General features: G+C 42.9%; 1 protein-coding gene across 5 annotated transcripts in view; it reads right to left on the bottom strand.

Moving 5' to 3' along the window:
• Positions 1-1,473: 1,473 nt before the first annotated feature.
• The window catches only part of oxr1a (oxidation resistance 1a), a 41,809-nt gene continuing 16,629 nt past the window's right edge, over positions 1,474-26,653 (bottom strand). The window contains exons 2-15 of one of the 5 annotated variants that reach the window (XM_030781052.1): positions 25,823-25,930; positions 24,535-24,642; positions 17,821-17,973; positions 17,065-17,249; positions 15,503-15,731; positions 15,007-15,424; positions 12,408-12,576; positions 10,413-10,578; positions 7,064-7,144; positions 5,602-5,727; positions 4,457-4,609; positions 3,529-3,624; positions 2,754-2,827; positions 1,474-2,637 (exon numbers count right to left, since the gene is read on the bottom strand). In XM_030781052.1, the coding sequence (XP_030636912.1) occupies positions 2,502-2,637; positions 2,754-2,827; positions 3,529-3,624; positions 4,457-4,609; positions 5,602-5,727; positions 7,064-7,144; positions 10,413-10,578; positions 12,408-12,576; positions 15,007-15,424; positions 15,503-15,731; positions 17,065-17,249; positions 17,821-17,973; positions 24,535-24,642; positions 25,823-25,930 (2,202 nt within the window). In that variant the 3' untranslated portion in view covers positions 1,474-2,501. Of the gene's footprint in view, positions 2,638-2,753; positions 2,828-3,528; positions 3,625-4,456; positions 4,610-5,601; positions 5,728-7,063; positions 7,145-10,412; positions 10,579-12,407; positions 12,577-15,006; positions 15,732-17,064; positions 17,250-17,820; positions 17,974-24,528; positions 24,643-25,822; positions 25,931-26,653 lie in introns of all 5 variants that reach the window. The other 4 variants (XM_030781048.1, XM_030781050.1, XM_030781049.1 and 1 more) reach the window with 4 other exon arrangements.

Here is a 26,653-nt window from a genome sequence, read left to right as displayed (position 1 = left end):
TCTGTGAACAGGGGAGGCTGATGCTAACATGGCCAGACTCTCCAACCCAAAAGCACTAGCCCCAAAACCATCTTCCACTGCAGTGTTATGGCCATTTTTCCACCTGTAGAACTCACTCTCAAAGCTGCCTTCATCAGAATCTCTGCCTGATTTCTTTAGTTTACCATCACTATATGAGGAAGCAAACATTTTAACCAAACTACAGCATACAAGGTTTCAGAGGAAACCCCTAAAATCATCCAGGACAGCTACAATATTTATGGTTAAGAATCAAGGCTTTTTTTTTTAATTATTATTTTTCAAAATGTAGCAAGCTGTAGCCTGTTGCCATGGTGACATACTAACACAGTAACTATAACCTGATTCACTCATTAGTCATTCTTGGGACAACTGGGTTTAGTAGGACCCAATCTAATAAATGGTTTCTGGACTTTTTCCTCTTTAAAATGAGCAGAAAAAACATATTGCAAATTACTTTATTTCTTTTAAGACCCTGCATTTACTGGGGAGTCTCTTATCAACAAAAAAACAGTGTATAAACTCAGTCATTTCAACGGTTTCTTTGTTACAACATTTTAATTAATATTTATCACAAAAAAGTTGTGTCAAAAACATAAATAGCTGTTTCTATTGATTAGCTGTTTAAAGTCACAAAGATATGGAACAAAGCGAAAAACCAAAACCAAAACAAACAAACAAAAAAAACAAACAAACAAACAAAAAAAACAAAACAAGACAGTCTGAACCAGTCCCAGGTTAACAACAATTTATTTATTAGATTTCATTGTTATTTATACATCACTATTACATTGTATTCTGTTAAAGTATTTGGAGCACTTGTTCGTGTTTCTCTCGGACACAAATACTGGTGTGGAAGACCAGCAAAGGGCCAGAGGCTGCTGACAAACTGCTATGTACATCTCTCTCCACATCCTCCACCAGCCTGTAAACTGTCAGCCTACACACTAACAAAGAAAACAGCACTAGGACAGGACACATGGGGAGAGAACTCGCCCTGTTGGTATCTGTGACATTCAGTTGTGATGTCCTTCAGGTATACCGAGCATAGTCTTTTGCCCTTATTAGGTTGAGCAGTGTGGCAGCCTGCCATTTATAAACAATTAACATCTTTATAATCTAGAGAGACAAATAAACAAAAATATATACTGTACAGCTACTACTAATGAAGCCTAAAGACCTGGATTTAAACTAGATTAAAGTGCTAGAAGCAACCCACCAATCCACACTTTATATATTTGTATATATATTTATATATATATATAGGAACAAATCTACTATTTTAACATTAATTTACAGGGTAATATACATTATATTGGTAACAGCTGAGATATCAGCACAAAAAAGATCACTGTCACACTTAACAGCAATATATATATATATATAATTATATATATATATATTTATATATAATCATATATATAAATATATATTAGTAAATATATTCATGAAAAACAACGAAACACGTCTCAGGCTTTTCAAATGATACCCAGAAAAGCAATAGTTTTGTCAGGACGTAAAAGCTTTACAAGTTCTCTTTGAAAGAGCGACAGGTCGACAAAAGAGCCCGTCTGGATTATTTGAGGTCACAGGACAGTAATTTGCATATTCCACAAATCTATTGCGACACATTACTGTCTACGAACAGTACACACAAACCCCTCCCTGACAGGAGGCCTGCGTTAGCTGAACTCACATGTACACCCACTTAAAACAGAACATTACGACAATGGGTATTCTGATTAGAGTTATGTGCTTTGACATGGTGTGCTATGATGGTGAACGACGGAAAGACTACGATTCACAACACTTGAATATTTCGCTTCAGAAGAAAACTGGAGATGTGCACTTTATTTGTTTATTTTTCCCTCTCTCTCTCTCTGATTGCTGCCTTCTTCAGTTGGTTGATTTCCCCATCTCTAAAATGTTTACACGTCCCCTGAGTGCAAGGGAATGTGTTAATAGTTGTTGTTTTTTGTTTTTGTTATGGATCTCCACCTAAGTTCAGTGCTGCATTGGTATCATCCTACTGACTAGCCATCGTGGGAGGGGTTACCTTGTGCAACCTGGTTCAGGTAATCTGGACAGTGGCAGTTTGTTGGCAGTCCCAAACCTGTGCCACCATCATCTCCTCTAGATGTTCAGAGTGCTCCGATGGTCCCTCATAATCCAAGGCTGAAAGCTTGCCAAAAAACAATCGCGTGCCATTGTCGCAGCCTTCCGGAACTCACCGACAATCTCTCCTCTCCTTCCTTACTGAAGCTGCATACAGCTTGAACAAAATACACACAAAGAAGTAACAGCACAAAGAAAAGCTCTGTATTAAATGCAGGAGTAACATACGACAAGCGTAGTAATAGTATGCTTCCTTAGCAGGCTTCCTGGGAGCCAAGGTGATAAGCAGTAAGGTTTGGGACACTGCCGTTCGGGGGGGATGTCCGGTTTCTTTTCTCGCCAGTTTTTTTTCCCCCCTGTGGGGTTTATTATTCAAAGGACCAGATCTCAATGTCTTGCACAAAGAAATCCTCCTTCATGGAAAGCATGGGGTTGCCAAAGGTTTTACATGAGTGGCTTCTACCATGGTAGAGATCTCCATCCAGCCAAATACCAAATTCGCCGCTGAAAGAAAAAAAAAGAGAACGGATAAAAAGGGTTGGACATACGTAATCTCGCATGGCCAGGAGACGTGTCTTCACTGAAATGAATCTTATTTTTAGAACTTCACAGTCTCTCACCTTCCTCCTCCAAAAGCTAAGGAGTCCATGTCTCCTTTGATGAAGAACATGTTATCACCTGTCCATTTGTACACCTACGACAGAAGCACAGAACAAGTCGTTACAGAAATTCTATAAAACGCCTTTTTTCGTTCATTTGAAAACCGTCTCAAACCTCACTGAACAAAAGTTATACAAGTTCAGAGTGGTAACATCCAGAAATTAAACTAACTCTGGCATTTTAACGTCTGAGACAGTCAATCTCCCTTCAGGGAGGGTTTACACAGTCGTGTTACTCCGCCCCCTCCTTCTGAAGATGTTTTCAAGGCTATTCAACCTGTCCTCCCCTTACTTCTCTAGCAATGCCTTCAGGTAGTGCCAAGACTGGAAAGTTTTGTTCCTTTCAACAACCAGTGCCGTGAAATATTAAAGAATGCACACAGAGCTGGGACCTAATTCTGCATTGAAGAACAATGGGCTATGGTACTGTGGAAAACTGTGTCCCATATAGTTTCAGGTTATTTAAGGTAACATATAAGTCATATTTAACCATACAATTTCTCTCTCTGTCTCTCTATACACACACACAGACACACACACACACACACACACACACTTAGACATTTATCAGGCTTCCTTCTCACACATCCCTCTAAATGCAGTGGACCATCCCTAGGGAGATGTGTCTCACACTATGTAAATCACTGGTCGATCTATAAACCATAGACAGAAATACAATGCACTCTAACTGTAGAACACCGTCAACGGTTAAAAACTTTCAGAAAGCTGAGCATACCTCAAATTCTGGATAGAACGTAAACAGAAAGGTTTCTCCAGTCCCATAAAAGCCTTCGCTGACTTTAAATGGCTCTGAGGCTAATGCACCAAACACCTGAAGGAACAACAGATGTCACAGAAATTCCATAAGTAAATGTACTGCATAGTGCAAGGTAAATGACGTGGTATGAGAGCTGTCTGCATTCCTGGCATTTGTCGTTTTGAGGGTTATGACACAGGCTGATTGACACATGACTTGACAACACTTTTCAGTAAAGTGACCTTGATCCTCATTGACGTGTGTGGCTGGTATTTTTCCTCAACGGAACTCATTTCAGTTGGAACAGGCTGTTAGCAAAGCATACATGTTATCGACTAACGTTCATGCAAGTTCATGTAACATCTCAATCTAATCGTTTTTTTTTTGGATGTGTGTCAGTTATGTGTTTTTTGTTGTTTGAATTTCAGTGACAAAGTTGTTTGTATACCAATTATTATTGAGAAAGATGAGAAAAGAAGCATGCTTTTGAATATTTGAAGGATTATACATGCTACATCCTTTCATTGATCACTAAAAAAAAAAGATTGTTGGATTATTTACATCCCCAGACTTGATAGAATAACAGCAACATGTTTCGTCTGCATGCTTCATTTCCATACAGGACTATCTTGTGGACACACATTTATAAAATCCAGCTTTAAAATCTCAAGCTGCCCATACCATCAGCTGGTGATTACATAGTCAGCTCAGATCACAGGCCTCGTTGATGTATGTAATAATGTCATAACCACAAACAAAGAACCTAAACAGAACACAGCCTTGAGACCCTCCCTGCTCCAGACTAGAGGCAGCTGCTCATATGACATAGGGGTAAAGAGCTCTATGTGAGAGTGTAATGGAATGCCCAGTGTGAGACATGATTAGAGCGAGCTGGGCAGTATCTCACCTGACCATCGCTGTCTTTAATGACCAGGAGGACAGGAGTGTCCTGGCCCTGCATGGCCCTGTATAGGGTCTTTATACTCATGCCATGTTTAGACGTGCTGAAGGCCAGGGTCCACGGGTAGCCTATGGTTCTGGGAGGGAGGTGCTTTGCAAGCTGCCAGTTACAGAACCGAGAGAGAGAGAGAGAGAGAGAGAGAGAGAGAGAGAGAGAGAGAGAGAAATGTCAAACAGAAAAATGGACAGAGAGAAAAGAAGACAGAGGGGAAAAAAACACAGTACATCAGAGCAGTGAAACAGAATGCAGAAAGGGCAGGGCCATCAGAGCCCAATTACAGTAGCACTGACCTTTTCAAAGCAGCAGACACCACACAGACTAAATGATCTCCACACACTCTCAGATACACTCTCACTCTAACACACGCTGAACCAACCGTATACACACATGTATGTGCACATTCTTGTTGCCTGGGCCATACATGTTCTTCTCTCTAGGTCCTCAGGCAAGTCCAGGCTATCCCTGAGTCTAAGTCCATTAGATTACACAGAACAATGACTGGGGTTTATCTGATTTGCCCAGAGAATGGGCTACAGTACACATAACGCCCTTTATGAAAGGGTACGAGAGGGCACCTTGGCCGACCTGTTCCAAACCAGCAGATGATATTGAAAGATGGATGGCCAGAGGGAAGAACTGAATGAAATTTCAACTGTCTGTATTGCAGAGGCTTTAAAACAAAAACATCTAGAATGTCAAAAACAGTGCTGAAATCACAACAGATGACCAACATCCCGTGCTTCAACACGTCTGTGTTCCGTTCGCAGTCACCAAACCTCAGTCAAGAAGAACACAGTCATGCTACCTCTGTGCTACCAACGCTGATTTGGAAAAAAATCTGATTACATCCAAAATATCAAACCCTTGCACTTAACTAGTCAATTAGCCCTGAACAGGCCAAAAGCATTGCAAACACGAGACAAATATCTCTGGTGTTTGGAAAACCCCCAGTCTGTTGCTCTAGATCAATGGATGGAGGATGCTCGAGGAAGCATATATTGGCAGCGTGAGGGATCGATAAGCCGCTGTGAGGTTCTGAGAGGCAGTCGGGCGAGTTTCCGGAACTCTCTCTGCTCGGAACACTGCCTTACCTTCTCTATCTGCTCAGGCTCCAGCAGGTCGCTGGGCTCGTTCAGGTTGGGTTTAAATGTCTCCGGCTCCAGGTTGGCTGTGATGGATGTGCCATGCTTGGAGTTGACTTCTTCCTTGGTAGTGATCTACAGACAGAAGACATCATTAGTGCAAAATACCACACGAGCACCACCAGAGGATGGGCCACAGACTATCTCACTAATGCTTCACAATGGCAAAGCACCGTAAACCCAATGGACTGCTGCTATCTGTGCAACTAAATGTACATGCTGCTGCTTTGAATTGCTGTTTACGTCAAAATGAGTGAGTGAATTCTTATATAAACGATTGGGTCAAGTCTAAAAAAGTATACTCTACAATAAATGTTTCATACTAAGATTTTCAGAGTTGCAGTCCACACAATGTGGTGTGGAAAATTTACCCTACCACCTGTTTTAGTCTAAACAAGGTTTCATTTACTCTCCAAGCAAGGGCTGTAATCATCAGTGTTTCACTTCAGCAGTAGGAGGTAGTCAAATCTGAGTGAAACTTGGACGGTAGAGACTCAAATGCAAATGCAGCTCAGGCAGAATGCAAAGTGGTTTCAGATTTTCAAAGCTGACAAGAACACTGGCTTTTGAGAGCTGGCTTTAAAATGCAAAGAAAAAAAAAATACTTAGAATGTTGTATCGAACAAATCTTATATTTCATTTGAGGTCATGTGCGACTGCTTTGAGCATTCAATACAGTGCTAAAGGTAAGGTACTGTGCATCTAGTGGCCTGGATAAACTCATGTTACATAGCCCTTGCTTGAATTACCTGCATTGTCTTCAGCAAACAATCAAGCAATCAGTCAACTTCCATCCTTTTCAACAATACACCCTCTGCACCCCCTCTTATTCAGTATAAAGCATTCACAGGGCAGAGGAACACAATCACCACTGAGGTGAGCTTGAATAAACAACCGGTCTGAGACTTCACTGAAAATGCATCCAGAAAAGGCTCACTATTACTCTAAAGTCTTACACCTGATTTATTTGAGATTTTGAATTGAAGCCCAGTTAGACACAAGTGAACAGAGCTCTGTTCTTCTAAGAACAGGCCTAGCGATTCTTCAGAGAACACAAATTAAGCTAGGGCATAAGGCTGGTCCTTTGAGACTTATTTAATCAAGCCGCAAATAAAGTCATCTTTGTGAAGACGGTATCAAACAAGAACCAGCAGATTGAACAGGATGTAAGAAGCATAGCATGCTGTTCACGATTTCCCCTTTAAACCACGAAAAAACTAGAATTTTCTGCAGGAAATACTATCACACTCATAATTGCTTCTTAATTATGATTCTGCCTAAATGTGGATGATTACTGAGCCACGCCGCACAGGGGAGAAGGGAGAGTGAAGAGGATAAGAGGACAGACTAAACAGACTAAGAGTATCTACTGGGGTTCTGTGTGTCCCCAGGATAGGTCTGGGCCAGGCACCTGGAGCCGTTTGCATAGGGATCGCAGATCTTCACTGTTTAGAGCATCGATCCGGCGGTGGTACTCAGTCAATGACACTACCTGGTGCAGAAACAGGGGAGAAAGTGGATTCATACTGTTGACCAGGCCGAGTGGATGAGCTGAGTGGAAAGGATGTGAAACTCAAGGCAGTGTTGACAAAATGTGGACACTCTTACGCCAAGACCTAGGTCAACATTTGTCCTGAAAAGGCCATTTAATTACCTACAATGGAAAGCTTAGCCTGATACAGGTGATGGACAGAATGGGTTCTGAGATGTAGTGAGTTGAGAACTACTGTGCACCAGTCAGGTTCCTCTATAATTACCATAGAAAAAGAGTGAGCAAGCATGTCTTGAAGACAGGGTGTTTTGCATGTTGTGTTAATTGTTCTGCACCGCAGTCAACACAAATATTCCTATCCCTAAGGTTCCTATCAAGGAGCCTTACATGCTATTTTTGATGCAAACATCCTCCTTTAAATTCTTAATAGCGACTAATTCATAAAATATACAAGACACAATATCAGTCCTTAAGCCACTTCTGTCAGTTTGCGTCCAACAGTAATCAAAACGCAAGGACGACAGCTGACACTGCATGACGACAAGTTTATGGCCAAGCCTCTACAGAGCCATGACTGACTTCAGCAATAAAGGTAAAAAAAGAACCAGGGAGTGCCTCTGTGGGACTAATAAAGATAATGATGTTTATAATTGAAGCAAGAAGGAAAATGAACAGAATTCCACAAGCACTTATTACAGAACATTTAGAGCTGGCCATACAGGAATTACAAAATTTAGCTGGCAGTGAACACTTGGTAAGAAAAGAGTAAATATGGTCGTATCCAACTATGTCACCAGTGTTACGCAAAGAGATTTTTTATTCACTCTGAAGTCATGTGGCAATAAAAATGCCCTAAACATCATCTCAAAAAAAGAGACTTGGGGATGTAAACAGAGGAACTGAAGTCGTCTCCCAAAAGTAAACGAATTTCTCGGAAACCAAGATCCCACAGTTCTCAGTAATCCACAAGAAAGGGTGCACTATCAGCAGGCACGAAAAGTCATCTCATACCTTCTCCAAGTTGAACACTACGATAGTGTTGGTGTTTAACAACCTTTGCGCTGCTCCTGCTTGAACAGACATGCGTTTGGCATAGACCACAGCCCCTGGCCACAAAAAGCTTTTGCACTGATACAAGTAAACCAGTGCTTTTTTTCCCGTTAAACAAAGGGTAATTTCACAACACGAAGGAACACTCAGCAGCACTGCCAAATAAAGCACCAGAAGGTAAAAAACAAAACCGTATACGTTACTCTGGAGGTTCGGGTTTGGCAACGACTTTTCTGATGACTTTTCTCACAAACATGAAATTTGACAAGCCAAAACTTTCCCCTTGTGCTCAAATCAAACAGAAGAGGAAAACAAACATCGCGTGAACAAGCACCACAATCCGAGTAAAGTGGCGACAGCACTGTAACTTAGCTGACAAATTATACTGCCTCTTTACGTGTTGGAGAGCTAGCAACATCACGTTAGCCATTAGCTGCTAACAGATAAGCACTTGAGAGCCAAACATCAAAACTGGAAGCAATGGCCAATGGCCAGACACTACATAGACAAAATAAGACCATAATCGGCATCAACATACATAAGTGTACTTAGGAGTTAGTTGTTTTCCTTCTTTCACCCTTCTGGAGAACATGTCTTCAGGGTGACACAGCTCTATGAAAGTCACATTCCAGCTGCTTGAGATATTTCCAGTTGCACTGACGGCAGACCATCAAAACAGGCAACTGCTCGAAGTAGAATAGAACATTTCTGAGGCGTCCATCGGGATTGTTTGACACTACAGTAAACCAATCGCTGTTCGTGAAAAAAAACGCCTGTCTCTTTTGATTTGTTGTCGGATAAAACGTCTCCACCTCCCAACCGGTTCATAGCGTTTAAAGGAACAGTGTGTTTCTCCAAAAACAAGGTTTCACAGTTTTCAATTTAAATCCACAAATGAGGCATCTCTCAAGTGAGTTCTAAAAAAGGTCCGTTAATACACATTACCGTCATTACAGAACCCCGAGAAATCAAGGAACGAGTCAACATAGAGGGAAAGATTTCTGACAAAATATTAATGTTTGAAAAAATTCAGGATATCTTTGTTCATCTTTCGCACTCTTTTGGGGAGAGTATTCTTTGAGCACTGGGCAGGCTGCCAATACAAAAGCCTCATTAGCCACAATCAAAACCTAGATCTTCCATAGCACAGTTCAGTGTCCGTTAATGAACTTAAAAAAAAAAAGCAAGTCGTTCAGAACGGAAGTGACTGAACAAACCCTTAAATGTTGTTTAAAATTCAAGCACAAGGAGAGGTAATTTAACTTATTCAAATTACAAGCTCATATAGCCTCACCAGGTCCCCCAGTCAAACAACGACAAATCAGTCCACTTTGTTTCCTACATGATTAATTTACATTAAAATTTAAATCCCTGCCACAGCTTGAGTATCAGTTTCTTTTCATCATGGATCTATTTCAATGTGGCAAACAGTGTCTTCTCTGTCGGGACAAATCACTGTATGTTGGCAGTATTTAGCCTTTTCCATAGCAAAAACTAAGTTTGTTTCAACATTCAGTTTGCCTAACTAGGAGGGATACATCCTATTTTAATGGATGATCAAAGTCCATCTAAACATAAATACAACAAGACCACAAATTAACAGTCAAACTAAAGCATCCCACTGAAGTTTAACGTCATATTTTTAACTGTGACGTGTGCATGATTTAAGTACCACTTTGAAGCAAAACCCATTGCCTCATTAAATCATGCTTTTTCTGAGTGATAAAACAGAACCTCATGCATGCATAACCTGCATACATGTGTCGGTTCGTTGGGGAGATAAAAAAGAAACAATTTCACAATCATGCAATGCACACCAGCTGCAAGCTCAATAGAAATTATGCATTTCAAAATCACAGGAAATTGACTGACCAAGTGCACAATAACCTAATCAAGCACAACTCAAGACAAGGCAGTGTAACGACAAATGACGATGAGAATGCAATAAACACATTTAAGTGCTTCAGCCACCTAGATTAAAAACAGAAAAACAGAGACAGTGCGACAGAGTGAAATACATAGACTACATATCATATGGATCAACACATAAAATACATTTCACAATACACAAGCATCATGATGAAAGTAAAGTACTATAAGAATACAACAACTACTGAAATAACATCCTTACAAGTTCACACAAACTACATTGTATTAAGCAAGCTCGTTAACAAAAGTGTGAGAAACTAGAGCTCGCAGACCGTCTCTCAGACCTCACCTCCCATTCCTTGGTTGAATTATCTGTTGCTGGTTGCTCTTCGCTGGTTTCTGATTCTTCGATTCTTTTCACCACAATAAACCCTGGCTCACCACTTATGCTTCCCATTCCTTCTCCATACATATCTGGGCTCCACTGGACAAAAAACAAATACAGGTGGTCTGACCTGAAAGAAAAGAAGAAAATACAGTAAGTAAAAAAAAAAAAAGAAAAAAAAAAAAAGAAAGAAATAATGGAGAAATGCCAGGGTGACACCGTTTTAATTTCTTTCAGTCTATGTATGTGCCACAGCTCTGACTAATGACTGGTAATGAAATCTGGAATAACACATTCATCTGGAAAGTGGGAGGAAAAAGTTTTTACTCTGAAACAGACTGTTGAGAGTGGCTGATGAGTGAGCCTGTGTGTTTTCAGAGCCAGTGTTTTCAATTAAATATGAACTAATATTGACACTAAACACGAGATAAAAGAAACATTTCCCCCTTAGAATCAGCCATATGCGTATAAACACAAATAGCTTGTAGACAGTACGTCAGTCGTTTGATGCAGACGTCTGATAGAGCTGAATGTAAACTTCCCAAATGGTATCAAACTATTAAATTCTCATTACGATTGATAATTAACTATGACAAGACATAGGGATTCAGTTTCGATGAGGCATTAAATTGTTGTGCCCCACACAATCTGTTGTGACTGCAGCTAGTTTTTGAGTGAGCACCATGTGACTATGAGCACATTTGTGGCAGAACCCTAAGGCCAGCTGACAGGCAGCGAAAGCTTTAGTGTCTTCTCTCCCCCCTTCATCCTCACCATTGTCATGATACTTTACAGTGATCTTATGGGTCAGCACTCAACTAGGTCACCTAGCTGAGAGACAGTCGGCCAGCATCTCTATGAAAATATATGACAGCGTAAGTCACAGAGCCGCGTTTTTTTTTTTTTTTTTTTTTTTTTTTTACGGAACGCCCACTATACCGACCTCACCGTCTCTTACTCCTCACCACACACACACACACACACACACACACACACACACACACACACACACACAAACCACGACCGCGCTGTTCAAACTGCTAAGTGGGATTCTACTGCAAAACAGAAACCAAACAAATAATATAAAACAAATAAATCAAACTCACAGTATGTGAAACACATCTCTGACAGTATCGTTAATGCGTTAATGGCGAAACTAAAGAGATTGTAGAATGAGACAAGAAAGAGGCATAAAATATGCCTGAAACGTTTTCCTAGAAAATCTGAGTAAATCAAAACAGAAAATGGCAGCAGTGACATGGGCCAGTTTGGGAACAGTATGAAAGGAAGGCATTCATAATTCCTCCCACCGAGACGACAGACAAAGATGGCATTGTTCCGCTGGACCGCAACAAGACAGTGCGCAAGTTTGCTATATTTCTGTTTAAAATGAAGTGATTTTTAAAAATGAGCCAAACTGAATTAGCCTGTTTATCCAAAATTGAATTAGTTTACAAGAGAATTACTTCATGGGCATTTTGAATTCTGTGATGTCTCATTAGCTTGAGTGTTGACCTCTAAGCTGAACTGTGGATGGTGGTGACACTGGACACTAGCATAGATTTCTTTCATTTGCTGGGAGTTACCATCAATTGTCCTGAGATGCAAACACTCATCCAATGCCTAATATTTTAGACAGTCACACTATATGAATTTTAACATTTACTAATGTTTACTGTGTTTTCAAAAACCTTTATACAGCACCTCAAAGGGATGATTTTATACCAGCTTTATTTTACCAGATAACAGAGCTGGTTTGGTTGGCAACTGTAGAGTAAAAGCAATGGAAACTGCCGTTTGCCTTAAACAGGGTTCATCTGAGTCCGAACATAAGTACGCACACATTCACGTGTACACATTCTCAGTGCCGTTAGCTTTGACACAGCATGTCTCGCCTGTGAAAGGGATGAATAAATGATGGGCCTGTTGAGTGCTTAGGCACAATCTGGCTCGACTCACCTCTCCTGGGGCACTGCGAACCAGTACTCGTGCTTGCGGTCTCGCTGGGCGTACTGCTGCATGGAGGCGCTAGCATTGGACACAAACGTCTTCTTCATGGCTTTGCCCACCCGCAAACACAGGAACTTATAAGGCTTGGACTTCTGTCTCTCCGCGGAGACTTGGGGCCCTAGGACACAGATAGAGGACCTGATGTTATTCCGACCTTATTTCCATTTCTAATTTAGATGGTCACACATGACTGCCGTTACCCCAAATCTGAGAACTGGTTAATTCAAACATGCTTTGTCTTCAGGACTTATGGTACTGAACTGAGTGGCACAAACGGCAAAATTGTCAATGCCTGGTTCCGGGGCAAGAATTAAAAACTAGACCTTAATTGAATTGGATTTTAAATAGAGAATCTAAGAAAGTAATTTCGTCCACGGTTAGGCACAACCCTTGATAGAGAAACTAGCCAAAAGTGGTACCTGTTGAAGTGAGGCATCTATTATGCAAAGTTACATTTCATTCGACTGTTCAAAATATTACTCCTGCAGTTCAATCATTGATTGGTGTTGATCATTGTATATGAATATACAATGATCAACAACAGCCCCCCCCCCCCCCCCCCCCCCCCCCTCCCGTTCTGTCCGTCCATCCGTCCGTCACCAGGGCTGTGGAGTCGCTACACAAAACCTTCGGCTCCAACTCAATTTACAGTACCACAGACTCCGACTCCTCTATTTGTAATTAGACTTACAAGAAATATTAGAATTATATTTCCTATATTGACTGAGAGCACACAACATACAAGGAATTTCATCACTGCCAACGTGAATCATCAGCAGGGCTGTGGAGTCGGTACACAAAACCTTTGACTCCGACTCCAACTCCAACTCCTCAGCGTATGATACATTTTTACCGACTCCGTAACCAGTACCCAAATAATTGCAAATAACTCTGACTCCACAGCACTGCCCGTTACATAAGCATTTGAAAGGCAGAAACACAAATATGTTAAAAGAACTAAACCCAGCTTGATTCTTCACGTAAGCCACATTCATGTTTTTGTGTTAATGGCTTATTAGGTCATCTCTGTAGGTGGCATGCAAAGAAATACAGTACGCCATCCTGCTAAAGGTCAGACTGGTGTACATGGGGCATAAAGATGTTAATCTACTTATAAAATGGCCCACGGTGGGAGCCTGTAAATTGTCAGACCCCTAATCAGGTGTGTAATTCCGCCTGTTTTCAAGTTTGGCTTGTGCCTGAGTCTACTGTGTTAATGTGGCTTAAGATAGAATGACACACAACCCCTCCTGCAGTGAATGTGCTGAATAGAGGCAGTGATTTGCAGAGTTCACAGCAGGATGATGTTGCAGAGACAGACAAAAGCCCTGTCACATACAGACTGAAACAGAGCAAACTCTGCTCTCATGGATTCAGGTCCCGTCGCGATCAAGGAAAAGAACAAATATGTAAAACGCTACAAAGGGAGAAAAAAAAAAGAACAGGGATCAAGGAAAGAGTGAATGCAAAGCTCTGAGAATGTATAGTTTTCAAGTTTTCATTTGAATTCACTGTGAATCTGAATGAAACTCCTACAGGCTGATCTTCAGACAAACGTGTGACCAAAACTCCTGCTAGAACTTAACTTTAAAAACTGATATTGGAGCAGCTACCTTTACCAAGATCCTCACCAAAACCATTATAGGGTAAGAGGCAAAACTGCTGCCAGATCAGTGCAAAAACCAGACAACAGTAGAGGCCAGAGATCTGTGTAGGTTGCAGTACAGCCCCATTACACAAAACCAACTGTGGTACTCAGACACACACACACACACACACACACACACACACACACACAGACAGACAGACAGACACACACACACACACACACACAAACTGGACACAAACAAAATCCCCTAGGAACTGGTCTTTCATGCTTCTGTGTCTGATGACTTTAAATGGCTTCTTCCAGAAACTGGCTTTTGTTTTCTCATGGGTGCTGTGTGTCAATTCGTGTGCATATGTGTGGCTGTCATGTTTGATAGACCTCGGCTTATCACGCCAAGGAGAGCATGGGGCACAGAGTGTCATAGTGGGATCAAAGAAGCCTTTAAAAGCTCCTGTAAGGCACGCTTGCTCCCAGAGGTGATAACAGGTGAACCACATTTTCATATTTCTCTTTCCTCTCTTCCACTCATCCACAAAGCTGCATCACAAGGTTATCAGGAGCCTCCAGCAGCCTGCGTCTCAGACAACGCCTGAGGAGTCAGGCTGTGATAATCAAGACTTTTGGAGCGTGGGACTGTCGTCTGTTCAGGTTAGCAAGGCGCTTTGACGCTTTTATGATTAAACTACGGATCAGGGGATTGTTCACCTAAATAGTTGCCGATTTATCAGCTCACTGAGGTTCTGTTTAATGCCTCAAACCCAGACGTTACATCTTCAAGATCAATTTGACAATATTTTAAGAAATGTATTAGTTTGACACAAGGGAGACTGTCCAGGGTTTTTTTTTTTTTTGTCCTTTTGATGGTTTCAGAGATGCTCCTTGAAAACATCAACTTATGAGGAGCATCCAAAATGCAGCTACAGAAAATCTAGTTCTTACCCTCTGCTGAGCTCTGTCTGTGGCTCTCCTTGGCTGAAGTCGTCTCCCTCTGCGTCTGCTGTACATTCTCCCTTTGCTCCTTGGCTTGTTGCATAGTGTGACTCTTCCACATCTTTCTAAGTTCCTCCACGTCTGTCTCTGAATCCCTGGTGCCCTCTCTGCTGAGCTTGGCCCCATTGGGGCCTTTCTCCTGGCCTGTGGGGTTGGATACCCCTGGGGCTGAGCTCTGTGAGCCTGGGCGGGAGCTGGTGCCCTCGGCCTGGCAGTGCGGCTCCGGCTGGTCCCTGCTGGTGGGTGTGCTTGGAGGCTGCTCCTGGCTGTGCTGTTTGGATCCCAGGGAGGCTTTGGGTTGGGCAGTGTTGCTGGCTGATTCTCCCTCTTCCTCCTTCTTCCTCTCCTCCTCCTTCTCCTCCTCTACCTTGGTTTTGGGCATCTCCTCCTTTTTGCCCTGGCTGGTGGAGCCCTGGATGGCTTCTGTCTGTGGTGCCTGACTAACGGTCTGGACAGATTCTGTGGAGGCTCCTGAGGACTTGTCGTCCTGATGAAGCTCCTCAGTTGACTGGAGCTCCTCGCGGATGGGCGAGAGCTCTGATTCGGTGAACACGTCCTCAGAGAGGGAGCCCTCGGTGCTGCGGGGAGCTGTGCTGGCGCTATCGTATCCCTCCCTTAGCCGCAGCTCCATCTGCTGGGAGGGGACATGTCCCAAAAACAGGAGCTCCAGTTCCCTAGCACACAGAGAGATGAGGGGTAAATGAGTGGGACAATGCATCTTGGGACATTCTCCTCAGAATCAAAGAAATACATACGCTCATAATGGTAAAACAATGCCAAAATCTTCAAACTATCTTCTGTCCCAAACGTCTGCGGTGCATAAACACCTGCTCTCTGTTAGACAATTAAGCCAATTTTTAGAGCAAATCCGCTATGGATGTAGAGAGGAAAGAACCCCTTCTGGCAAAAGAGTGTTAATTTGGAAACGAGAGGTGGTCAGGCAGAAATGACACGAGCGGGTCGGCCACATGAGAGCTTTGTAGAAACAGGCCATGCTAGTCAGCTCTCTCTACTGGACCACAGAAACTCTGACACCTGCTATGGGACATGTGTGAGCGGAGCCAGTAGACCATTACTCCACCCTCAAACACCAGGAGCGGTGGAGGCGCCACAGGAAGTCCAACAGTTCTCCAGAGGGGTGAGGTAATGTCTAAATAAATGTCTATCATCTGAATTAATGGGCTACGTGGCTTTCACTGTGACAGCAGCTTTCAAGAATGAAAGAGATGACAGTTATAACGTAATACATGTCATATAGATCTTAATAAATGTTATACGACCATTTCAGCTATACTGTTACATAAGCATCTGCTCTCAACGAACTGATAGACAGTGTTAAGAAAAAAAAGGAGCATCCCCTAAACTATTGTGTTGTTTAAATGAAAACGTGACTGTTATTAAACTTGTCCTCTGAGGTATACTAAGGAATGTAGCAGAGCAGAGTTGTCTGTGTGACATTCAAAATGTCGTCATCGCTCGAGATTGATTACACAGCCCAACATGACCGCACTGGCAAAGAGCGTGTGTCAAAAACTGGGTGGCTAATAAAAGACTGGGTAGAGCAGACAAAAATCTGTGGGTGGAATAAAAGCCGTTAAAATCATTAACTTCTTATTACAAAAACAAAATGGGTGAGCAATCCAAACGTAGGTGGCTAAAAGCATGCTTCATTAACCCTGGAGTAAAAATCCATTTCCTGTATAATAGCGCCGAACTATTAAAATTTATAATAATGATATAGCATGATAAAGAGCTAAGGTAAATGTGAAAGCTATGGTTAATTGGATTTGTAGTCTTTTAAATTATATACGCAATATCCAATCCACACGGAACATTTCTGGCTAGATTCCGGGTTTTGATAATGTGACTTCAATATTTCTGGATAATATTTCAATATTTCAGAGTTTAAAAGCCTATTATTTTCAATTCAATTTAGATGATATAAACTCCACATCTGAAGCAAGCGCAGCCTTGTGGAAAGTCGATGTGCTGGTAGAGTTCTCTTACTGGGACACAGACTCGCGGATCTTGCTGTCTATGATCTCTCGGTAGACGGCAGCAGACTGGACCTCTTCCAAAGGGCACATGATTCCGTACTCCTCGCAGCCGCGCTCCAGAACCAGTGGGTCGGTCCGGTGAGGGTCAAACATGATGTTGTTTGGCGTCACCAGTAGCACCCCACTGACTGCACCCTGAGGGATGTAACAGCCTGATTAATGTAATAAAATTCACACACACAGACATACATAGATATGCCTCTCCCACACGTGGATACAAACACATGGACATGCACGCACGCACAGACACAGACAAACACAGCTTACGTACAAAAGCATCTATAGAGCTTCAAAGACGTACTGAAGGGAACAGAATAGGATCTCCCTCAGCAACAAAGAATGAAAGAATGCTGTCTACCTCCCATAGACTGATGGGACAATAGACAAACCCAAAGAAGATCAGGCCCGAAAGCTCAGCCAAAGACAAACTGTCATACTAAAACCAGAGAATGACCTTTCGTGGCACATTAAACATTCATCACCGTCCAATCGTTTGGCATAATGTGATATCTGAGGGATTTCTAAGCATCCATGCATTCTTCTTTACCCTCTGACATGAGATTCAGACGTCATCTCATAAAGCAGCAGTCTGATTCTTCCAGACTGCAGACTCAGTAATGTTTGACTCCACGTCAGAAGATCACTTAGGGGGGTCTTGATCTGGATAGAACGTGAAAAATTTCCTAAGCAGGGAACACAGACACACCTTGCCATCTGTGATGTACTTGCAGTTGATTTTAAGGAACTTCTCCGTCAACGCTTCCTCTTCCTCCGAGGTGGATGAGACCACACGGGAGGGTCGCAGGGCGGTGAACGCCGGAGGCGGCGGGGCGTCGGAACGAGGAACGCCATCAGAATCCTGAAAGACACACAGAGCACAGCAGTTTTAGAATGAGTAGACAACACAGCAATAAGCATTTCCCTTCCATGATGGGACAACAGCTCCGATGAAACCTGACTGAAAAGCAATGTAGAAATATCTACAATAAATACATAAACCATTATCATTAAATGGTATAATCTGAACCCTTTCTTATTGTGCCTCAAATATGAAATACACACACAAGATTCCTGTTGAACACACACACACACTGAATCTACATTTAAATACACCCAGTTTAACATAGTTAAGCAATCAGTGAACTAACAAGCATAAAATTTCCAATTACAAACTTGGGGAGCAACTCAAATTTTACATCTGCTGCATTGCTCTTCCAACATAGCGACGTGTTTGTGGAAATCAAGACATTTACGTAGGTGATAAATGCCATCTTTTCTTCACACTTCTTCACATAACTGCACATAATGGCCCCGTGCTTGCCTAGCATGGCATATTATATTGAGTGAGAATTCACATGACAGTACAAAGAACTGGAGACGTGCTTAAGCATGTAACCAAAGCCTATTCTGTTTTATAGCTTCTCGTCCATCACTTTAATGTGACTGCGAGTCTGCTAAATGGATGAACAGGTTAAAATAAGAGGAAACAATATTTTCTGCCTTGTAAGATAAGCTATTTGTATGTTTCCAACTCACAAGGCTTCAAGTGGGGGGGGGGGGGGGGGGGGGAAGGCAATAGATTTGAGAGCCAAGAGTTGGTTTAAAACACTGTTCTCTTTCATCTGAACGGCAATTTATTCGATTCCCGTGGTTCAGGGAATTTTTGTGACTTCATCTGAATCTACAGATAAAATCAGATGTATTTTACTACAATCATTTTGAAAAACTCTCAGCACGCACGCAGCATTTACCAGAAGCTAACAAATTAGAATGTAAAATTGCACTGTTAAAAAACAAACTATGATCCACTGAAACCACTTATGCGCTAAATATATTACATGCACAAGCTTGTAAGCAGGTCCATTACAACTAACTTCTTTAAGCTTGTGTATGCATGTGAAAATCATTGAAGGGATCATTGAAGGGATGATTTTGACCAAATCATTTAAAATGATTTAAACAAATGATCATCCAGTCATTTAGATCAAACTCTTTCCAAGCAAACAATTCACCAATATAAACGGGGTAAAAAACACATTTTCAGAACCATTCTGATGTTCCTCAATAAGCAATAGATATGGATAGAGGAGGCACCATGGGCCAGTCAGCATGAGGAATGATGAGAAGTCTATGAAGTCAGAGACTGTCATTGTAGCAGAGTGACTGACAAGAAGACATGCAGAGCCAGATGACAAACAGAAACCAACACAGAAATCACAGAGAAAATCTACACTGGAACCTCTGGCACAACAACGGTATGGTCCTAGAAAGAGCTACCAGGGTACATCCTTTCAAAACCTCAGGTAAATCCCTGGCTTTACGGAGACAGTGCAAACATAGAAGATGATATGCATCCTTTGTACCGGTTACAAACAACGACTTAAAAACAGCTACGGCAGACAGCACTCTGTTGTCAAACACATCTGTTGTGTGTTTTTAGGCAATCCAAGCTGCTTCCCTGGGTCCTCTGGGGGTCTGATTCTGTACTGATGTATGGAGAGATGGGATGTATGGAGAGATGTGATGTATGGGGAGATGGGATGTATGGAGAGATAGGATGTATGGAGAGATGTGATGTATGGGGAGATGGGATGTATGGGGAGATGGGATGTATGGGGAGATGGGATGTATGGGGAGATGGGATGTATGGAGAGTTGGGATGTATGGAGAGTTGGGATGTATGGAGAGTTGGGATGTATGGGGAGATGGGATGTATGGGGAGATGGGATGTATGGAGAGATGGGATGTATGGAGAGATGTGATGTATGGGGAGATGGGATGTATGGAGAGTTGGGATGTATGGAGAGATGGGATGTATGGAGAGATGTGATGTATGGGGAGTTGGGATGTATGGGGAGTTGGGATGTATGGGGAGTTGGGATGTATGGAGAGATGTGATGTATGGAGAGTTGGGATGTATGGGGAGTTGGGATGTATGGGGAGATGGGATGTATGGGGAGATGTGATTGTGAGGGCCAGTTGGGGAGGGAGCGTCAGCTCCAGACAGAGCGTTGGAGGAGTAGTGAGGGTGCAGTGCAGTTGGGAGACTAAGGGAGTGGGCGCCTAGGTCTGTGGTCAATAAATTCCTAAGCCCACAGATGTCGAAGACACACGCACACTCACACACGCACTCACACAGATGCGCACACACACACACTCACACAAACTCACACAGACACACATGTGCACGTGCACACACACACACACACACACACACACACAAACAGTTTCTTAATACATTTCTGCAAATAGCAAACATGCTGCAGTTACCACAAATGACACTGAAAATTCACAACACTGCAATCAGCAAGACTGGTCAGCTAACCCTTACCACCGCGACTTGAAGAGCAAAATTATTCACACCCAAACACGCACGTGCGCATGCGCGCACACACTCATACATATTCACAAAATGTAAAGAGCACATTATTCACACCCATACATGCAAGCTCGCGATCGCACGCGCACACACACACACACACACACACGTCCATGCACCACACACACACAGAAAATGTAGAGGGCACATTTCTATTTTAGGCTAGACCTGATTTAACCAAGCACTGCCAAAATTCTGACCATTCACAGCCTTCGTCATTTTGGTACATCCCACCTCTTCCCTCTAGACCTACTGTTCTGAAATAGTACGAGCGGTCCCACAGCGAAAACAAAGGCTCCTTGGTTAAAAAAAGCAACAAAGAGTCAAAACATGTCTTCCTGACAGCTTAGTTCTGCAGACAGTCCTCCCCCTCCCCCATCCGCACAGGAAGCTGGGCCCAGGAAAGGGGCGGCTGCCTAGCGCAGTCCTGGCGGGAATGATGCGACTTCTGACATCACAAGAGAGCATGAGATGCAAGAAATAGCTCTGTTTATTTATACAGTTCCAATGCTGGTGAGCTGTTTACTGACGAGCCTTCGACAAGTACACGTGCACATAGTTATTAACTAGCGCCAGCGCACTGAAATAAAATGCACTGATATGACAGTGAGAAGGAATGGAAAGGCATTCATAAAATGAGACACTGTCGGCATGTGAGCTAACAAATTCTTATAATCAGCCATACGTATACAAATACTTGTCCATAAAAAGCTTTGCACTGATTATATGAATGCAATAAAAGTAATCATTCAGCATCAGCATCAAACCATCTTGAAAATTGAGAAGATATGGCAATGAAGCTGGCTGTTGTGCACTTTTATGTTATGTCCTGTTATGCATATGACTGTTATGCATTGGGATATATTTGCCTATACACTACTCTGGGTTAACACTACTCTTATCTGTACTGGCCACATCCAATATCAGGATTGCTTCTTAATTGACTGGCAGTGAACAAACAGTCCCTCGCGCTGGCTGTCAATGAAAGGACTACGCTACACCAGCTGAATCTCACCAATCGATTAAACTAAATTACAAAGGTATAAGGAGCGACGGAAGAATAGTTGAGTGCGTATTGACAGATGAAGACAGTTGCACAAACAGAAGTCCCTGGGCAATACTGGTAAGCACAGTTGATGTCCTTTTTAGCACAGGACATGCAGCGGATAGGCAGTCAGCCAGCGCGCTGCCCCCAGATCAGGCTGCCGCGCTCTTCATGATGTGGACTAGCACATCAAAGAGAGAGGACGAGGGCAACAGCAGCAGCAGCAGCACCAGTTCCAGTGCCAGCGCGTAGATTAAAGGCCCACGCTGAGGTGGTCCGAGGGATGGGGCTGACTTTAGACATGGCAGGGGAAAGGAACGTTTGTGTGTGTGTGTGTGTGTGTGTGTGTGTGTGTGGATGCGCGTCCTTTAATCCATCTGGAGCTCACCAAAGGCTACATACTAGCTTTTGGTAGGCAAAAAGATGGCAGTATGAGAGAGTTCCAGCCTGGAGGCGACTGGGATTGGATTTAAGAGTCTAAAGCAGGCAGCGAGGGAAGAAGTGAGGCAGCAGGGGACGGGACAGACTGAATGTGAGGTGCCTGGAGCAGGAGGACCAAAGCTATTCAGAATCAGACACGTCGCATTCCCTGGGTATTCCGATGCAATGCTCCAAATATTTTTGTAGCGGTGTAGCATTACGCTATGCAAAGAAAAATAATGCCAAAATATACCAAAAAAGAAAAAAAAAAAAGCACAACATTTTATGTATTTTAAGTCATTTGTTGGGAATCGGGGTATTCAATTAGAGGCTCAATCTCTAGTGAATCGCTTTAACAACAATAAAACTAAAAACAGCGGGGTGTTCCTCTTTGGTGCTGACTCAGCAGTTGCGCCTGACGGCTGTGAAGTGATATCATATCTGTAACCTGCAGCTCCACCTTGTGGGCACAGGTAAGCGTTCTTATGAGCAGAAGATAGAATCCCAAACAGAAATGATACATGTGTGCAAAAAAAAAAAGTCGACTTTGCCACTGGCTGCCTCACGTGAAGCGTGGTTGTTTGGGCAACAGAGTTCTGGAGCTTAACTTGACAGAACCATGTAGCTACAGGCAGGCAGCCAGAAAGGTTGAGCTTCGAGCCGCAGTCTCCTCTCTCAAGTCAGCCGACACCAGCCGGGCGGAGGTAATTAACACTGTCCCTCTTCTAACCTCTACAGAGGGAACTAAAATTAGAGTGGGGTAGAAAGTACAGGTGCCGCCACCAGAAGAGGTCAGGTCAGTGAGAGACAGAGAGAGAAAAAGAGGATGCACAGAGATGCTGCCCTTTTTAATGGAAAGTTCTAGAGAGAAAACAGAACGGTTAGATATTCTAATGAAGATGTGTCTGTCCACCCATCCTTGCAAGATGCCTCTCTATCTCTCCCTCTCTCTGCCAGCAGATCAGACTCTTCCACTTCCACTCATTCGGTAGCGTGCAGAAGCCAGCTCTACTCTACCAATAATACTTTCAGATGTAAATGAAATGTTTACAGAAGAAAGGATTAGCCCACTCATAAATAAGCCCATATATCTACCCGAAAATAAGATAGCATTCTCCGTACAAACCAGAATGCAGCTTGATTACATATAGTGTAATCAGGCCTACATATTCTCTTCAGCAAAAAAGCCATGAGTTAGTCTGCGAACTCCTGTAAGAATAGCTTTCTAATTAAACGATCGTTAAGACTGGAGAATAGGCGGTGTGCTTTATTAAAGCGTTTCCTCAGGCTGCTTAATCAAATGGGAGCACCTGAAAGCCACTCCATTCCCGCTAAGTCAGTGAGTCAGAGAGACTCTCTCTCTTTGATGGAAACTCAGCCCAGTTCTGGGCTAATTGCTTTCTTTCTGTAGATGCAGGAATGAATGAGAGCTGTTGGCTTCTCTCTCTGTAAATATCAGGCCCAAGCATCTCTTTCAAGGGCTTAATTTTGCACCAGTCCTAGCAGTCGTTTGTGATCTGCAGGCCAGCATGAGCCAAAAAACACGCCCCTGCACTTGGAGACGTGGCCTAAATAGATAAGTGTTGAAAGGGACGGGCACCATCTCCCGTCGTAGAGGAAAAAGAACCAAGACTGAGAATGTGAACAAGGGGTAGACAGATTGGCAAACGTCAAGTTCTGGCACCGATACAGGAGCGACCCAGTCTCTATGGAGACCACTCAGAGAATACAGTCAGACGCATTCTCGGCGGTTATTGGGTTCTCGGTGACGAAGACACATTATTATTTCCGAGGTGGCTGGAACGACAAGGATTTTCCCCTTAGTCCCCCTGGCTTCAGCTACATTAGCATGAAATTTGATATGGCGTTCATGGTTTTCGTTCTATCTGCTATTAAACAAAAAATTCTCACAAATCCTTTGGAAAAACATATTGGATCAGAAGAAAGGAGAAACAGTTCTGCTTCAAGACACAGTGGGTTCAGAGTCTTATTCTAGACAATCTTAAACAGTCAGTGCTTAATGTTTTACAGGATGTGAATTTCACTGCCACGCTCAATCACTAGGACTGCCTGACACATCACAGCTGGATTAGTCAAAGGGGGAAAATCTATACACACACAAGGCTGAATGCAGTATTGCTGTATTTCCCATGACCTGCCCATGCTGTCTTTAAACCATGGGCATATGTTATTAGTGTTAATTCAAAATATGCCACTCTATAGTGTAGCATGATTACCCACCACTACAGGCACCTTGGTAGGTAATGATTAATGTGACAGTAACATTTAACTTCTGTTTGTTCCTGTTTCTGAGATCAAAAGTATTTATTTACTCATGTGTCCACCTGTAAATGAAAGTGTCTGTTAGTTTCAGTGATCTCTGTGAGTGAGCGAGTGGGCGAGAGAGAGATAGATAGATAGACAGATAGATACATAGATAGATAGATAGATAGATAGAGAGAGATGGAGAGTGAGTGAGTGAGAGAGAGAGAGAGTGCGTGTGTGAGTCCTCCTGGGGTTTAGGCTAAACTGTGAGGTGGCAGGATGCTTTGTGGTAAATGTCAACATACCGTCACCTTCTCTAGGTCGGCTTCAGAGGAAGTGGGAGACAGGGGGCTGATGGGACTGAGGGAGGGTGAGCTGCCCACACTGGAGACATACTCAGGGTCAGGAACATATAGAACCTGCAAACACAAGCCACCACTGCATATTTACACACGCTGGGCTGTGTGTCAGCAAAACACACACACACACACACACAGACAGACGCATACACACCACACAGACACACGCAGACCACGTAAACACACACGCGTACCGCATCGCACAAGAACACATGCAAACACCACACCACACCGCACTGCACAAACACACACACACACTGACACATGTGTACACAGACACACACTTAAACCACAGTCACAACACATACACCTCACATTTCAATGTAACTAAAAGCTAATGCTTCTAATTTCATTGTGATAACATACTGGAGACAAAAGGATAACATGTGGAAAAGAGGGCAGTATCAGACATTGAAAAATAGATCAAATAGAACAGAGAACTGATAGACATATGACTAATCTAATGTGCAGTGAGTGTACAGACGGCATATATGAGTCAGATGAGAGTTCTGTGTTTGTTCTGAGCTGTTCTGTGCTGTGTTCTCAGGTAGACAGACTAGGAAGGGCTCCACTTGCGGGGCTTTTTCTCTTTCTGTGCGGGCAGGTTCGGGGCATGGAAGTCAGTTTAGAGTGGGTTGTTCACGGGTAAGAAAAAAATCGTTGGGGAGGATTATGCTAATGGCTCCTAGCTGCAGTGTTTGGTCACGTGACCCAGTAGAGAGGCCTGATAAGAGCCCTTCAGTGCACCTTGTGTCATACAATATAATGAAGCATTGACTGTCAACCTTAGGACACACTAGAGTGAGTCAAATCCATTACTAAGTCATCATGAGGCCGGAGGCATGTGGCTCAGGCAACGCTGCACCTTCCTCATTAGACACAGTGTCCGTATCATTTTAGTTAACTTAAAATTTGTAAGGAATGAAGTGCAGACAGTATCTCAGTGAACGTTGGCGTACGGTTGACAGTACCAAATGGTATTTCAGTCTGTGCTAAACTGTGCTGTGAATATCCAGTACCTCAGGTGGGAATGAACATGTGTACAGGAAGGGATGTAGAATATAAGAGACTGTGTTGAGAAAAACGTGAGCGCAAGAAAGTGCTAAGTGAGTGATAGAATAAACGGTGTGAATGGAGGAGAAATGGAAGAGAATGAGAAAGGCACTAAAGGATGAGTGCAGAGAGGGACAGAGTGTAAAGTCTGACTTGGGGTGGGGGTGAGGGGGGTGGAGGTTCACACCTGGCCAGGGACCACCGCTCTGGAGAAGAGTTTGTTTAGCTGAACAAGCTCATTGGGGGTGGTGTCAAACTTCAGTGCAATGCTGTTCAGAGTGTCCCGCGATTCCACCTGGACCACAAATACAACAAAACAAAAACAAGCAACAGATAAATAAATAAAGAAACAGAACGGGAAAGAACCAGAGACATTATGTTCACTGTTTTTCCTTCGTGGTTTCCATTTTAATGAAGTCAAATGTCTGTAAACAGAAGCTCAGCCCATGTAGTGAAACAGAGGAGTATATGTATGAGTGTGTGCATCATTGTGTCCATGAGTTGGCAGGTTGTTTACTCTCTTCTGGTTTACAATTCAGTTGAAAACACAGGACAAACAAAAGGCTACATTTAAATTGAGGTTGAAATCGGGTTTGATCTCACCACACACCGAATTCACAGAAAATGTTTTTTAGCACAGCTAATGACATTAAGTCTTCGATCAAGATCAAAAACTCTGTGCAAAAAAAGACTCATAACACGGTTTGAACTTTTGATCAAAAGACTGTGGGTGGTCATCAGCCAAAAGGTTCCTGCACTGATACTGGCACTATTCCCCAGTGGCAAACTGTCGGTGGCACGGAAAATCAGGAACACACCAGCATCACTGTTAAAGTGTTTGTGATGGCTCAGAGTAAAAGTCTCCTGTTTATTTTCATATTTCTGCCTAATGAGCAATGCCTTGGAAGAAAAAAGACATAGAGATGGTCAGTGTGTTAAGACCACACACACACACACACACACACACACACACACACACACACACACACACACACAGAGAGACAGCTCATTTGGGTAC

The sequence above is a fragment of the Chanos chanos genome, chromosome 8, assembly GCF_902362185.1.
Source record: "Chanos chanos chromosome 8, fChaCha1.1, whole genome shotgun sequence".
NCBI lineage: Eukaryota > Metazoa > Chordata > Actinopteri > Gonorynchiformes > Chanidae > Chanos > Chanos chanos.
The sequence above is the reverse complement of the archived record's forward strand: the minus strand, read 5'-3'. Positions and strand labels throughout refer to the sequence as shown.